Here is a 16484-nt window from a genome sequence, read left to right as displayed (position 1 = left end):
GTGAGCGATCCTCGATTTCAGCAAATATCCAATGGAACCGAGGCATATCCATCACAACAGCATCATGCAAGGCGATAATATTCAAATACACACCTGGCCTACTGAGCTATCAATTTATCCAAGGCCACTCAAAACTTTGAAGGTTCCTTCCGGGGCGCGAGGTGCGCGCGGATCACCACGTGGGCGCGAGGTCGCCGCTGGACAGTCGTGGCCGGGGTGGGCCGGCGCGGCGCGGCGCGGCGGGGGGAGCAGAGTCCTTCAGGTGTGCCAATCAGGGGAGCCAGCCGCGCCGGATAGCCCCGCGGGCCGACCGCCGAGTGGGTATATAAGGCCCAGCGACGTCTGTCAGGTTAACAAGCTCCTAGGTTTCACAGCCTGCACCTCTCCCTCCTCTATCTGGTGAGTTCGCTCAACAGTGATATCAAACAGGGAACAAATTTATCTTAAAAAGATTACAAAGAAAATGTTTTGAATGTTTTTGACGACTTATTTCAATTTATGTTTCTACTAAAAACATTCAAAGAACACCTTCGGTAAAACACGAACATTTGCATCACAGCGTGGCTGAATCAATGCAATTTGTTGCTCACATTAGATGTGTTAATATTAAGCGTCATTTCGTTATTTTTTCTTTTTTTTAACCAGCTTAATTTTCTGCCTAGAATCTTAGAAAGTTCAATCGGTGCTCGCAGTCATGCATGACACCAAAAACTGTTCTCGTTCATAAGTGGATGAGGTTCTTATGCATCTCTCGCCTTTCCGCAGCCAAGATGCACTTTTCTCGCGTCGTCGTGGCCCTGACGGCCGTGCTGCTCACCGTGGACGCCACCGTCATCATCGGCACCGCCGGCACGGTCGGCGTCGGCGCCGCCAGCGCCGGCATCGCGCTGGCCGGCGTCGCTGGTCTGGCGCTGGGCGCCGCGCTGGTCGGCGGCCTGGCGCTCAGCCGGCGCGGCAAGCGCTCGGTGGCCGCGCAGCAGCAGACCGACATGGTGCTCGACATGGTGGCCGCCGCCGACGTGTACGGCTGCGCGCTCAAGCTGGTCTGCCTGGTGGAGGCGCGGCCCGAGCAGCAGCTCACCGCCGAGGACGAGCTGATCGTGCAGCTGTTCGGAAAGGCGCCGGCCGCGCTCACCGAAGAGCAGGTCAGCACGCCGCGTCAGGCCTACTTCTACGCCGCCTACCTTGGCAGCGCCCAGGGCGCCGACGCTTGCCAGGCCGTCTTCCACACCTGCGAGGTCAGCTACGATGCCATGATGGCGTACGTGCGCGCGCTGCGCTCGTAAGCAGCCGTCGCGTCCGTCACATCATCGTAACCGTCATCCGTCATCCGTCTCATGTCAGTCCGTCATCGGCCGTCAGCCGGGCCGGGCTGGGCCGAACGCCGACCGATCTCTCTCGCCCGCAGCTGCTCCCCCTCGACTGAGCGTGTCAGCGCCGCGAATGTGTCCCCGCCGGGGCAAAATTCGTGTGCGGCAGCCTCGTCTTTCTGTCGTCTATGACAGGGACACCACGCCGTGAGACCTGGAGCTTTACCGGAGCAGTTGTTGGGTACAGAGGCTGGTCAGGTAGTCGACTCTCATGCCCCTCGGCACTTGGTCGGCCGTCGGACGGTGGCCTGAGATTTGGCAGATTATATCAGTTGTGTTTGCTCATGCCCATTGTGTTCCCATGCATTTATTGTGTGCTCAAAGTGTTTATTGTGTGTACAAACGGTGGTTTGAAAGTCGTCATGACATTCTTGCTGCTTAAAATATACCTGACTTGAGGATGTAAGTAGCTATTTGGATGGACTGGAACGATAACGACCAAGGAAGTCTGACTTATTTACCTCGCCTGTAAATGTCAACTGTGTCATACTTAACGGGGAACGTTGGACAGTAAAATGAGGTTGCAACAGGTTTACACTCTATGCAACAACCTACGGTCAAGCCATGGAAACCCTGATAGGCATAAAGACATCCATGACAACGAGCAGTGTAGGTATTATAACAAAATTATTTAAGTTAGGTAGCATATAGTTCTTCAACCATCGCGTAGCTCGAGACTCACGCAGCTCGCGTAGCACCATCAACAGAACATAATACATATTTTAGAATGCATAGGAAAGCTCGGCGTCTGCTAGCGACTCATGATCCCTCACCAAATAACCTAACGAAAAAGTATAATGTTCTATCAGATTTTCAGAAATTGTTGAGCGCCATTGTCAAATTATCGCTACCAGTAACAACTGCATGCCATTAACGGTCCAACCTCTGAGTAAATAATGTTCATGGGTGCTCAGAATGGAAGAAAAAAATATTCACTTCTCATTAATTCGTGTGAGCATAATTTATTCAAGATCCATATGTATCCATCATTTCAATCGTAGGCACTGATGAATATAACTAGGTCATTAACGTTAACGATATAAAAACTCATGGCGTTTTGCACAGCAATCCAGCAATAAGCATATTTCAATTATAATGCACCCAAGCATTGAGCTTTTAAACAGACGAACAACACGGGTAGAGACCACCAATCTTGTTTTTGTTATCCACCCATTTTGTCATTCCTGAGAGCAAATCACACCAACGACAGGGCTCTCGAGAGTACTACATATAGAAGGATAACTATTGAAAAGGCGTTATATGCATTGCACACCTCAGCATGCCTAGCGTAGCATCGTGATGCTATTAAAGGGACCCTCCCACCTTCAAAAAAGTTAATGAATTGGCATGAAAGTGATGTCGCTCGGTTCAGAAAGAGCGAAAACGAATATCTACCAAATTTCATCGAAAAATATTCACTGGTTTTCAAGATATTAGAGTTTTACGATTGTTTACTTTTTGGGATCTCCGCTGTTCCTAGCGACTTTATTTGAAAGTGCGGCATTTGTTGCGCGCAAAGCAGCATATACCACCGCGTGCTACAAAACGTTTTAGTCAAACATTTAAAAATCGTTAGATATCTGCGCTGACGTCACACATTCAGAGGGGTATTCCTATGCATTAGCCCCTCTGAATCAAAATGCTGCAATTTTGAAATTCAATATTTCCGATTTAAGGCATTTCTGGATGTTGTGAGTGCCGAAACCGGTAATTGTGAGCCAGGGACCCCATTTTGGCTATCTCAACTCAAATCTAATCTTAAGGTGGGAGGGTCCCTTTAATGCCGAAGATCACACAACTGTCAAGAAAGGTAGCTGAAAACAGACTGGTGGAAAAAGTGGACCTAAAAACCCATCAATGAAACGGGCCTCGACACCAAATGCTTACTTCAATGAATTATTGCTCTGTTTCTAATTACGCAAGTAAATACCTATATACCTACTACTATATTCAACTTCGGATCAACGCATATGTGCCTAAGGATATACTTATAGAAAAACACTGAACTCTCCCTCTAACTAAGTATGCATGACTTTGTTCGCCTGCAGCCATGGCGCTGCCAACAGCCCTATCACATTTGCTGTAGAGCAGGTGATTATCTGGCTCCTCAGCTGGCCTGCTCGCCAGCGTCTTCTCCTTTCCGACCCAGCGTGTAGGCGAGGAACACGACGCAGAACAGCGTGAACAGCACTGCCAGCACCCAGCGGCACACGTGGTCCATGTATCGGGGGTTCCGGAGGCGCTGCCAAAAGCTGACGGTCGGCTTCGGGTCGGCTTTCCCATTCGCTTCCTGAAAGAAAGGTACTGTAAAGAATCTGTCCGGATTTAGACTCCCGTGGGCTCCCACTGTGTCATGATCATTGTTCATCAATGTTATCTACAGGTGCACTTATCGATGACATCCATGGCAATTTCGTACTTCATGTCCTCGGCTCTTTTAACCCAGTCATCCTCACCTTGCGCAGCTGAAAGGGTGTAACGCGGGTCCAGCGCGCGGCCCCATCCGCCAGCTCCCTCTGCACCCATAGCAGCACGGCGTACTCGAGGATGATGAGGAAGTCGAAGAGCAGACAACCCACGAACCACACGTCCGTGTTGCGGATGTACGATACGCGCATGCTGCCGCTGTTGGAGAACGCACGCGACAGGTCAGAGCTCGAACTAAAGCGAGATGGGATGAACCAAGAGTGGCAGCAAACTCGCCCGACTCGGCGTTCCTATACATGGCTGAGGCTCCTAGTCCACTGTTCAGAGATGGCGGAAGGAGTGGCGAATCGCGAAGCTATCGTACCGTTGCTTACAGACAGGTGTCCGTGTAAGTATGCACGTATGTACTCTGTCGGGTTGACGGGAGGAGTGGCAAACCGCTAAGCTACTACCGTTACTAACAGGCTAGTGTCCATGTCCATGTAGATACTCGTAGATGGGGTGCAGACGAAAGGAATGGTGAGCTTCGAAGCAACCTCGCCGTTACTTACAGACTGGAGGAGTATATGATAAACACGTCTTAGATCTGAGCCTGTGAGCACCTCGCCGTTACTCACAGACTCGATGTGAGTCCATCGCTTTGTTTTGTTTTTGTTTGTTTTGTTGGGTTAGGGCCTTTCGGTCCAATGGGACCATTTCAGAGCCGGGAGGATGATAGGATATAGCCAGGAGACATTGGTCTGGGCAGGCACCCTAGTGAGTCACCGGGACTGAGCCCGTCCAGAGGACAGGCCACCCAGCCCCAAGGTACTCACTGCACCCGGCTACGGGGTGCGCTCCCTCGGGAGCAGCGGTGCCGCTCCAAGGGAGCAACCCGCATGAGATAAAGTTGCCTGTCCAGCCCGGAGGGGGTTGCGGCGTGGAGGAGAAGGACTTCAGTATCCTGAGGATAGAAGCACGGAACGGTGAGCGCCTCGCCTGTACTCACAGACTGGATGTGTACATGGTGAGCAGGGCCAGCAGCGAGGTGATGCAGAGGACCATCCGTCCAGGGATGACGTCGGGAGGCAGCAGCAGGCTCAGCCAGGACGTGGCCACCAGCAGCACGCACGGCAAGAACGTGTGGAAGAAGAAGAAGGTGGTGCTGCGCTTCAGACGCACGCTCACCAACACCGTGCGGCGACAACTCCCTGGAAGGCCGAGAAATGATGCCTCGTGAGTGGAACATATCCGTAATATATTGATGAGAAAGGGCAAATATCCACTATTTTTGGAGCCCGTTTCCAAAAACGATACTTACTTTGACTTCCTTCTCCAAAGCAGAATGTGTGAGGGCCAGCTCTCTGGAAAGTTATGCTAAAGGTGTTGAATTTCAAAGCCTTTCCTTCGAACACCGCATGTTGTCTTGGTGCCCAGAGCATTTCGATTTGTTCTTGTGTCTGAGAGTCTGAAAATGAGTGACACAGGGAACTTTCAGCGAGTGTGAGCGAAGGAAGTCAAATGAGAAGAACCATGACAATAAGTTGTAATTCCCATGACGTTTACAATATAAATGGTGCAATGCTGGGAGGATGTATCAACAATTTATGTAGCGAAGAGACAAAAATACACACAGACATATAAAATACACATACACATACTCGTAAAGGAATGTCGCTGTGAGGTGGGCGATGAGTAAACGGCACAGATAACTGCGGGCTGCGCCACATGAATGCTATCACTATAAACGTGTAAAATACAGTGGCAAAATAGGACTTACAACTTCCAACGATCAAATCACATGTGTGAACGTCAAATGGGTATGCTGAGAAGTCCAGATGGCAGCCAACCGAATATGAGGAGCTGAAAAAAAAACAGCGGAATTAAACCGGTTGTGCGCACTGCGCAGCCTCCCACAATACACACACAATTCTAAACATTATTTTAGATGCTTTGAACGAGATGGAGAGGAACACGTGACCGCAGCACTGACTAGATGGAGAGGAACACGTGACCTCAGTACTAAGTCCCATGAGCAGCCAGCCGAAGGTATACTGACTAGATGGAGAGGAACACGTGACCACTGGTCAGCAGGTGCAGTCGACCGACGTCCTGCAGCAGGCGACCCTGTTCGAAGTCCTCCTGGCCGAATATAAAGATGTCGGGCAGCCACATACGCTCCTTCAGATCTGAGTCGAGCGTGATGCTGGAATAGTTTCGTGCCGATCTTGGTACGACCAGTCGCCGGTCCTCCCAGGCGAACGAAAAGAACGTTTGGTACCGTAGCACCTAAAAAGATTGGAAACAAATGTCATTTTAAGTTCATAATTTTTGTATGCCTCATTTTTTGTTAATCATATACAAATGTGCCTGAAGTACGAAAACTTTAAAAAGTTCTGCCACGGGTCTTTCTCACATATTGAAACAGGAAAAACATTCGACACTGTCTTGTCAAAAAAAAAAAACTTTACAATGACTGCATATTCCCCCCAAAAAATAAGCATCCTGAGACCAGCTGTTGTTTCTTACTGCTTAGAAATAGGGAAACATATCGTTTGTTTTCTATGTACAGGGCTCGCGGGTTTTAGCGGTAGGTTTTGCACCTAGAAAATTTAGTGTACTTCAGGCTATATCTTCGTCGTCTTAAGCTTTTAAGTGTTAAAGATGCGATCGACTTGTTGGGTAACAAGCCGGCCATGATCGTGTAAAATGGCTTCATCGTAGATCGATTAGTTTCTGAGATATAACCGGAAATGTAAAAGTGCAAAACCTACCGCTTAATCTCGCGAGACCTGTACATAACTCCAATGCGGTATCAGTAACCAATTAACCATGGCTCAAGACTCAAGTGCTACAATAATTATCCATAACTAGGATATAACTAGAAGTAGTCCAAGCGTCCACTTACGCCATTTTCTTCGTCCACCTGCAGAACATTCTGCAAGTCGAAAGTGAAATAGATCTTTATTGATCTTCCATCTGAAATGGTTGACACTGTCAGCCTCTTACGGATTTACTACCGCATATCATTAACCCGCGCCCGGCCGGGGGTCCTGGATTTCCACGCCCTGCTGGGGGGTGTTTGAACACCCCCCCCCCTTGTAACTCGGCTCCTGGGCCACGTAGCGATACGCGGAAGGCGGCGTTCGAAAGAGCGTAAAAAATAATGACGAAATCACTTCGGTCAATTTTTTGGTCAGGTCAAAGGTCAGGTCACCAGAGGTCATTGAAGGCAAAATTTCGCCGATTTCCAGGTCGAATGTCGAAAATTTCCAAGAAGCCAACGCATAACTCGGGAACCAATAGAGCTACAGCGCCGCTGAAAAGCGCATTCGATAGCCCTATTAACGCCCTTTCTGAATAATTCTCTCAGATTTGACCTAACGTCAACGGTTTTGCCTGCAGGGGGCAAAAACTGCAAAAATAGTCGATTTTTTTCGAAAACAGTTTTTCTGCAATAACTTTTGACCCAAGCCCTGTACGAGCTTACTTTTACCGGCATCGTGTTCCTCTCGTCAAGACGCATCGAATGAACTATAACTTGATCTTGAAAGGTCAACTTGAAAATTTGACCTCATGTCAAGGTCATGACCTGACCGGAAAGGGTCATGTTGCATATCAGTCGATCCGTATCGTCGAGCTGAACACATCTAAGGCGTTTTCATCGCTCTAGCATGCCTCTATCAAAAGTTATTTGCGAAAAACTGTTAGATACCATTCGTGACCTAAGATGACCTCAGGGCATACACAAGGGTCACGGACACCATTTTCATGTTCAGTGTGTCTAAACTACTTGTAATTCGGTGTTTGGGAGTGTTTATAATGTCTTTCGTCCAAAAGAGGCGCATTTCAATTTTCTCCCATTGACTTATAATGGGGAGGTCGCAAAATTGACCTGACCTTAGGTCATCGATATCAAAATTCTGAGATAAACATTTTGTACATGCTATTGCTCTTAGCAATCGCTGAAAGTTTCAAAGCGATCGGTCACTCGGTTTAGCTATGACAGACATTGAAACTTTTTATGAGATGAGGTCACTTCAAGTGACCTGGTGACCTGACCTTGAATGACCTTGGTCTGAAATTTTCACAACATGTGTAGAATTGATGTATGATAAGGTGTACCAAAAACGGCGGCGCTCCGCGCCGCCGTTTTTGAGATATTCGCGAAAAACCACAAGGGGGGTGTTCAAACACCCCCCCAGCAGGGCGCGGGTTAACCAGGAAATATCTCAATCAGAACAGTAGAAGTGTTAACTCTTCTTGCATTGTTTCAAACTCAGGCACCAGTTCAGCATTGGCTTTGAAACGGAAAGACCAAAAAAACGTTAATAAGACAGGGCATATTTTGTCAATAACAGACGACTACTGATTCAAAAAGACTTTCTGTACCATTTGTTGTTTAAATGTGCCTCTCAAATCATGGCAGCTCACTTAACAATCTCGAGAGAAAGTAACGAAATTCACAGGAAGGCTGCTCTTACCTGACTGCTTCGGTAGCATGTATTTATCGTAGTTCTCTGGAAATACTTCAGATAAATTATAATCGTTGGTACTGGGCAGTAAATGTAAGAAATCTGATGGCAATTTTTCGTTTGAAGCCAAACCCAGCACCAGACTGCTGTAAGCACACAAAGGCATTATTAGAAACGGTCGTAATTCTGCTCAAATGAGGGAACGATGTGCATTTTCTGTTTTCCCCTTATCCGTATAGGGTGAGCCATAAAGATTTACCCATGGAAAATTTCACTTTGTTTCAAGGCGAGCTGACATAGCTATGTCATCTTTTACATACATATAACAACGACATTTCTAATAAACGTAGTGTGTTTTCTGTATGCTCGCATTCTCCTGATGTTACGCGCCCGAGACGCGAGGGCACTATGGCACGCGGCCGCCGCACCGTCTTTTCACTTATTTTCCTCGATCACCCATGCTATAACAATGCTTCGCCGTATGTCATTTGCGGTGTTTCAGGGACTCGGTAGAGTCGGGTTTTCAGGATATTTCAGTTTGGGAAGCCCGTGGGGCTGAAGTGAAGAAGGGATAAATTGTGCCCAGCATTCTTTATCATTATTTGTCTTTCTCAACTGTACCTATCTATGGCTGAAAATTAACTGTTAGTTAAATTCACTGTATAAATTATGGCACCGCACTGACTTAAATATGTTAATTATGCTCATCTTATGACCGTATTCAATGTTCTTGCTGGATGATAAATGCAAGCAAAAACGAAAATAGTTATGTTTACGGCGGGCATTCCATAGAAACATACGCGTAGTTCCATGCAAAACTGTGTTGTTGAGCGTTACCACTGACCGAACTGCTGTGATGGAGGCCGCGCAATGCGCATTCGTGCCCGTGCTTTTCACAACGTACCCTGTTTGTCGACGTCGCTACAGGCTCATCATTGCTGTAACCAATAGAAGGAAAGTGGTTCATTGCAGCAGCTATGTCCAACAGGATTGATTTGAACGCGAAAGCCATTGTAATTCCTGTGTGTACTGCTGCACTTCTAATACATAAGCCAAACTAACCCTGAAGTAAATCTTGAACGAATAGCCTTCTTTGCGCCGCAGGGTCAGCGCTTGAAATGATAGACACATACCATACTCACTGGTACTCAGCTGCATTATCGTTCACCCGCGCCCGCTGGAAGGGTGGGGGTGGGGGGGGGGGGACAGAATCTGCTCCCTCCCGATTTTTGTTTCACCAATAGCTTCTTGACACGTTAGCCCGACAGTTGCTAAGGTATTCCACCATCCGCCGTTTGCTGGGGAGGGGGGGGGGGGAGAACGTTAAACGCCTCCAGCCAATATAACTCGAGAACTAATATGGGACAGCTGAACGCACGAGGCGGCAAGCGAAAGAAAGCGAAGAGACGCTTCAGATAAGTATTTGAAAGTTGAATTTTGAGGTCACAGGTCGGGTCAAAGTCAGGTCAAACGCCTGAAATAAGGCTGTCAGTAGCACGGACTTAAGAACCTCGCATAGGGCGTCTCTAGTCACAAACTCTGTCAAAACTGTGCACATCCTTCATACAAAAATTAAAAATACCTATTACAAGCATGACAGATCCATGTGGGGATCAGTCAAGCTGTAGTTTATAGTTATGTGTAGCTCTGTGTGACCGGCTGAGACGCTGCGTGGCCCAGACGCGCCTGGGGGACGCCGTCTATGCCGACACTGACAAATGTGTCCAAGGGGGGTGTCCTGTTACATGTGTGGCGACGGGGGCGCCGAGTCGCGGTGGTAGCGGCGCCGGGTCGTGCGAGAGGGTTGGCAGTGTGGTTGGAACGGTCGCAGGAGAAGCACCCAATACACTCGACTACAAGCTATTTCGGCACCATGCCTAAAGTGAAGGCATCTGCGAGTGCTAGTGCTGGTGTGACACCTGTTACGAAAACTAATTCGCCTGATTGGTTTAGTCACTCTGAATGCTGCTCTGGTTACAATAAATTGAGCTATATCTGCGAGTTTCAAAATCATGCGGCTAAATCGGCGCACCTCCACGGCCCAAACACGATGACCGTCAACTGGTTTATTGCGGCGATCAGCTGATGCAAAACTGGGTCAGTGTGCCACGTGTGCCCTGTGGTTCACACCTTCCTCACCAGAGGCGCGCCACCGTCCACAGAATCTGACCCGCAATCTGCTCCATCCTAAAACAGAGCCAATAGGTGGCGCTGGGGAGGTGACCAAACAAGCACCAGGTAGCGCTGGGGGGCGGGCGGCACTAAATATGGTCCACATTTCACAACATTCTCCGCCCCGTTGGAGTATAGAGAACATCGATACGTGATACTCCAACACACTTTAGGCCTAGCAACAATCATGACACAGAGATCAAATAGCGAAACACATCAGCTTGGCCAGAAATGACGAGTGCATTAGCACACAACTGATCAACAAACCCGGTCAGTATACACACACAAGGATACACTTAACTACAACGAAAGAGAGACGACTCTGTCTGAAAGCCTAACCAGACGCTCCACTCTCTAATCGCACTCTAGATCGTGGAGACACTGAATCGCGCGAGTACGGACACCCTTCGCTGTACGTAGGTCAGCGGATCGTACGACACCATCAGACCCTTTATACAGCCGCACAACCACACCAACCGGCCACATCAAGCGCGGAACGTTCTTCTCATGAATCAAAACGACTGAGCCTACCCTCAAGCTACCGTGATGGCGGAATTGGCGAACGGAAGTGGGTAACTGACGCAAGTAGGCGGACGACCAAACTTCCCAAAACCGATCCATGCGCTCCTTACGAAGTCTGGCGCGAGCCGGCAGCGACTGTCGCGCTGCTGCAGCTGGATCTAACTGCTCTCCCGGCTGAAAGCCGGACCCCCTGCCTATCAGAAAGTGACTGGGAGTCAAGGGTTCGGTCGCATCCGCATCATCACCAGCATAGACCAATGGACGCGAGTTTATGCAGGACTCGACCTCGCTGAGAAGCGTCTCCAACTCAATCCTCGTCAGGCAGCGCTTACCTAGCGCCTTTCTTAGTCCCGACTTAACCGACCTAATCAGTCTTTCCCACCATCCTCCCCACCAGGGGGACAGTGGGACGATAAACTTCCACGCCGGTGCCAAATGTCCGAACTGTCTCTGCAAGAGAGAATCAGCGCCCTTCAGCGTCGCAGCATTATCGGAGTAAATCTCAGTGGGCATTCCCCTCCTGGCTGCAAAACGCCTGAGCGCCAGCATGAAGTCCTCTAAAGACAGGGAGTCTACCAGCTCTACATGCACTGCCCTGGTTACCGCACATGTGAACAGGCACACGTACAACTTTTTGCGCGGCTCATCTACACAGAACACCGGCCCTGCGAAGTCTATGCCGGTGACAGCAAACGGGGGTGCCTCAGTCACCCTCGACTTCGGAAGCGGCGCCACTGGCGCGTTGCATGCTCGAGTATCCTGCCTTTGACATGGAACACATCCCCTTTTCACTCTCTTTGCGAGGCGTCGCAGTCCGAAAATCCAATACGACCCTCTGAGTGAGCTGATTAGGGCAGACACGCCAGCGTGTCGCATCAGCAAGTGCTGCTCACGGACTAGCAGCTCCGACACGTGACAGGTCGGCAGAACGACGGGATGAACCTCGTCGTAGGACAGATCAGACATCTGCAGTCTGCTGTTCACCCTGATCAGTCCGTCATCATCAACAAATGGCACGAGACGGTACAGGCACGACCCTTTCGCGACGTCTCTGCCCGATCGCAGTGCTCTCAGCTCGTCCGGGTAGGCCTCACCCTGTACCAGGACTAGCAGCTGACGTCTCGCTTGCACAATCTCGTCAGGGTCTAACTCCAGCTGAAGCCGTTTAGCGGCACTCTGCCGCGTTCTGGGCCCCTTACCTCGAGCGCCTGCACCAGGCGTCCTGGCGTTCCGAATGAACCTCCTCACCCAGGCTGTGACGCGCACCGCCTTGGAGAAGGATCCACAGCGCTGGAAGTCGAGCGAACACGGGGCCGGAGTAGTCGCTGTCAGAACAGCCTCCTCACCCAGTAGCCGTGGCGCCTCTGGCTCCGGCTCCGCAGCTGCGACAGGTTGACCTGTTGGGCTGGAGAGCCACTGCGGACCAGACAACCACAGATCAGAACCGACCAGCTCTTCGGCCGACACCCCTCTGGTGGTCAAATCAGCCGGGTTATCCACACCTGCACAGTGTTGCCAACACGCTGGGCTGGTCAGGCTCTGGATTTCAGAGACCCTGTTCGCTATAAACTGCTTCCACTTTAGTGGATTTGCTCGAATCCACCCTAGCGCTATCATAGAGTCTGTCCAACATGAAATGCGCGTGTCCTCCGGGAGGCGGAGAGCTCGTCTGACAAACACAACCAGACGGGCACCCACCAGACACCCCAAAAGCTCAAGTCTAGGAAGCGTGAGCTTCTTGAGAGGCGACACGCGACTTTTCGCCATCACCAGGGTCACATCAAACGAGCCGTCATCCAGGGGCACACGGATATAGACGGCTGCACCATACCCTTTTGGCGAGGCATCGCAGAAAGCCAGCAGCTCCACTCGCTGGGTGCCCTTCCACGCCGTCTCGAAGTAGCGGCGCGGCACTTGGAACTCTTTCAACAGCTCCAGCTCCCTCAGCCACCGGCTGAAGGTCTCAGAGAAGATCTCAGGAAGCGGCTCGTCCCAGTGTAGACCCAACTGCCAGAGCTCTTGAAACAAATATTTCAAGGTCATCACAAACGGGCCGACGAAGCCGAGAGGGTCAAACATACGAGCTACAAAACTGAGCACCACTCGCTTCGTGGGCACGATATCATCAGGCAGTGTTACGCCCTGAAACGTAAACACATCATCTGTGGGCTGCCACATCACACCAAGCACTTTGCAGCTCTCGTTCAGACCTGTCCCCATCACAGTCTGAGCCTTTTCGAACAGCACTGGGCTATTCGTCCTACACTTAGTGAGCGTCATACCGGCGTCTGACATCACCTCCTGAGCCTTTGACAGAAGCTCAGCGGCCTCCTGCTCTGTGTCTGCTCCTGACAGCAGGTCGTCTACATAGAAGTTTTCACGCATTTCTGTGATCACTGCAGAGTCTGGGTAGTGAGACAGGTGGTGGCGTATGGTAGCGTTCAATAGAAATGGAGAGCTGCACACACCAAAAATCACTCTCTGTGCCCTCATCACGCGCACAACCCCGTCACGCTCCCACAGAAACCTGTGTGTGTCCTGATCCTCTTTGCAGAGGGATATCTGCAGAAAGGCCTTTGTGATGTCACCTGTCACAGCCACAGGCCACCTCCTAAACCTTAGAAGCACTTCTACCAGGTCAGGGAGCAAGCATGGCCCTATCTCTAAACAATCATTCAAGGACACGCCATTTGGTCCGCACGACGATGCATCAAAAACAGGTCGGACTTTCGTGGAGCTACTACTCTCCTTGACCACCGGTCTGTGTGGCAGGTAGAAAGTCGGCTTTGAGGTACACATCTCCTCAGCAGGCACCTCCGCGATCACACCAGCCTCCTCCATATCTCGCAGAGCGCTGTTATACCGGTCACACAGTCCAGGGTCCTTTGACAGTTTACGTGTGAGACTCGCTAACCGAGCCTTGGCAGACGCGAGGTTGTCCTGAAGCTTACCCACTGCACCAGGTTTCCAGGGTAACTTTACCTCATAGCGTCCCTCCCTCATGTGAACAGACGATTCGAACTCGGCGAGAACATCAGACATGGCATCATCATCTTTAGCAATGCCTACCCCTTCCAGAGACCAGAGGTTCCTGAGTGAAGTGCTGTGCACATCACCTAACGTCAGAAGCTGGCAGCCCACACCAGACAGTGAGCCGCCACTGCCAGCCACAGCTCCAGAAATGACCCAGCCAAACACAGTCATCTGAGCTACCAGGCCATCTACAGCACGAACAATGCCAGGTTTCACTAGGCTCCAGTACACATCCAATCCTATCAGGATATCAATAGACACTTCACGGTCACTCTGGTACACATCAGCCATCTCAATGCCAGCTAAGCCCAGCTGCTGCAATACGTCCTGAGTCACACGAGGTCTCTGTAGGGGCTGACAGATCACAGGAACTGACACAGCTTTGACAGACACCTTTTCACCACAGGCACTCTGCATTGTCACATCATAAGTGTTCTGCTGTGAGACACATGACTTCTTACCACCAAAAGCCACATACGATGTGTCCTCAGACCCAGTCCACTTCGGTGAGGCACGCTGTACCAGTGACTCTGACACATAAGTCCTATCAGATCCGCTATCAAACAGAACTGTGGCCTCTACTGGCCCCCGAGACCCAATGACGGTGACCCTAGCAGTAGGCAGCACAATACAGTCTTTCTTTTGCACAGTGTTGCATGAGAGTGACACATCAGACACTCCTCTACTCACAGCTCCCACATCAGCACTGTTGCTCATCTGACGGTGGGATTCAGTAGAACCCTGATCACCCTGAGTCTGGCCTTGCTGCTTGTAGCAGCACAAAACATGATGGCGGCCACCACAACACTCGCATCTGACTGAGCAATCTCTGGCTCTATGACCAGCACTGAAGCACTGAAAGCACAGCCCTGACTGTTTTACTCTCATGAGCCTTTTCCCCACTCCTAGCTTCAGAAATCCCCTGCACTTAGCTGAGACATGGTGGGGTTTCTGGCAGAATCCACATCTGTCCACTGGAGCTGTCGTCGCCTGCAGGGCTGCTGCCGATGGCACAGCACCTGCTGCAGCTGTCGTCGCCTGCAGGGCTGCTGCCGATGGCACAGCACCTGCTGCTGACCTGTTGCCTCTCCTCCCTGGGGTGATCCGAGTCTGTGCCCCAGACTGCACAGAAACACTGTTGCCCTCCAGCACTTGAGATCTCTCCTTGCGGCTTATTTCATTCTTCAGACACTGCAGAAGGTAGTCCAAGTCACTCTCTCTTCCTTCACAGTCCCGTGCCCATTCCATCCTGAAGTCCTCGGGCAGACGGCTCAGTACCAGTGGGGTAAGTATTACACCGTACCTCTCACCACCGACACCAAGCCTCTCAAGGCTTCGAATATGCACCAAGAGTTCATCTTGAATGGGCTTAAGATCAGAACCACTGCCCAGATTGAGAAGCTTCTCGATATGAGCAAAAATAACCTTAGCAGGTCTGGCAAATCTTGCTTTGAGAATGTCACAGGCCACCGCATAGTTGGTGGCAGTCACCGCAAGACCATCTATCGCCTGCTTAGCTTCACCATAGAGCAAAGATCTCAAATACACGAGCTTCGAGACTGTTGCCAAGTCAGACTGGTCAACAGTGGCGCTGAACTGGTCCCAGAATGTCGACCAATCTACCACATCGCCACCAAACTTTGGCAACTCGATCTTAGGCAGCTTTACTTGAGAAGTACAGCTACTGCCATTGTCACTTTGAGCTGAGTCTCTCTCACGAGCTACTTTAAGCCTTACAGCTTTGACCCTAATGCCAAGCGCAGCATCACGGATCTCAGCTGCTTTCTCAAAGTCACTTTCAAGCTCATCATCATGAAGCACTAGCTCTAGCTTTTCTTGAGCAGAGTCCAAGTTAGCCAGGCGCTGATCAAAATCATCCAGGTAGCTCTGAATAGCTACCCCATCACTGTCTTCATCAGCAATGACAGATTCAAGCTTTACTGTGGCCCTTTTTAGCCAGCCACGCGCCGCTGTCCTCGCCCGCTTGAGCTCTTCCAGAGACATACCGATCACTCAAAGCACTTTTCCCGGCGGTTTCGGCACCAATGTTACGAAAACTAATTCGCCTGATTGGTTTAGTCACTCTGAATGCTGCTCTGGTTACAATAAATTGAGCTATATCTGCGAGTTTCAAAATCATGCGGCTAAATCGGCGCACCTCCACGGCCCAAACACGATGACCGTCAACTGGTTTATTGCGGCGATCAGCTGATGCAAAACTGGGTCAGTGTGCCACGTGTGCCCTGTGGTTCACACCTTCCTCACCAGAGGCGCGCCACCGTCCACAGAATCTGACCCGCAATCTGCTCCATCCTAAAACAGAGCCAATAGGTGGCGCTGGGGAGGTGACCAAACAAGCACCAGGTAGCGCTGGGGGGCGGGCGGCACTAAATATGGTCCACATTTCACAACAACACCGACGGCAGCGGAGTCCGGCGGAAGGGCCACTTTCGACCCTCGGCTAATACCCGAGTTCAGTGGCGAAGGGACCGGTGCGGACATAGTG

The 16484-nt window shown here is 50.4% G+C and overlaps 3 protein-coding genes across 4 annotated transcripts; 1 reads left to right on the top strand and 2 right to left on the bottom strand.

Annotated features, from left to right (window-relative positions):
* Nucleotides 1-290: 290 nt before the first annotated feature.
* Nucleotides 291-1776, top strand: LOC122377381. Its single transcript, XM_043357337.1, has 2 exons — nucleotides 291-399; nucleotides 766-1776. The coding sequence occupies exon 2, from the start codon at nucleotides 771-773 to the stop codon at nucleotides 1284-1286; it is 516 nt and encodes a 171-aa protein (XP_043213272.1). The 5' UTR covers nucleotides 291-399; nucleotides 766-770; the 3' UTR covers nucleotides 1287-1776.
* A 1382-nt stretch (nucleotides 1777-3158) lies between these two features.
* On the bottom strand, nucleotides 3159-8409 carry LOC122377380 (gamma-aminobutyric acid receptor subunit beta-4-like). Of its 2 annotated transcripts, XM_043357336.1 has the most exons (9): nucleotides 8261-8409; nucleotides 6685-6755; nucleotides 5858-6065; nucleotides 5770-5791; nucleotides 5557-5639; nucleotides 5098-5244; nucleotides 4786-4987; nucleotides 3827-3995; nucleotides 3159-3660 (listed from the first exon to the last, which is right to left on the bottom strand). In XM_043357336.1, exons 1-9 carry the CDS (start codon nucleotides 8277-8279, stop codon nucleotides 3478-3480), a joined length of 1104 nt encoding a protein of 367 aa, XP_043213271.1. In that variant the 5' UTR covers nucleotides 8280-8409; the 3' UTR covers nucleotides 3159-3477. The 2 variants fall into 2 exon arrangements, with proteins under 2 accessions (XP_043213271.1, XP_043213270.1); XM_043357335.1 differs by lacking the exon at nucleotides 5770-5791 and having other exon boundaries at nucleotides 5836-6065.
* Nucleotides 8410-10304: 1895 nt separating this feature from the next.
* Nucleotides 10305-12881, bottom strand: LOC122377379. The gene is made up of 2 exons (XM_043357334.1): nucleotides 12777-12881; nucleotides 10305-12361 (listed from the first exon to the last, which is right to left on the bottom strand). Exon 2 carries the CDS (start codon nucleotides 11909-11911, stop codon nucleotides 10778-10780), a length of 1134 nt encoding a protein of 377 aa, XP_043213269.1. The 5' UTR covers nucleotides 11912-12361; nucleotides 12777-12881; the 3' UTR covers nucleotides 10305-10777.
* Between the last annotated feature and the right edge of the window lie 3603 nt (nucleotides 12882-16484).

This window comes from Amphibalanus amphitrite, unplaced genomic scaffold (assembly GCF_019059575.1).
Source record: "Amphibalanus amphitrite isolate SeventyFive unplaced genomic scaffold, NRLGWU_Aamphi_draft 000043F_arrow, whole genome shotgun sequence".
In the NCBI taxonomy this organism is placed as follows: Eukaryota; Metazoa; Arthropoda; class Thecostraca; order Balanomorpha; family Balanidae; genus Amphibalanus; species Amphibalanus amphitrite.
Note: the sequence above shows the minus strand (reverse complement) of the source record. Positions and strands in the feature narration are given on the sequence as shown.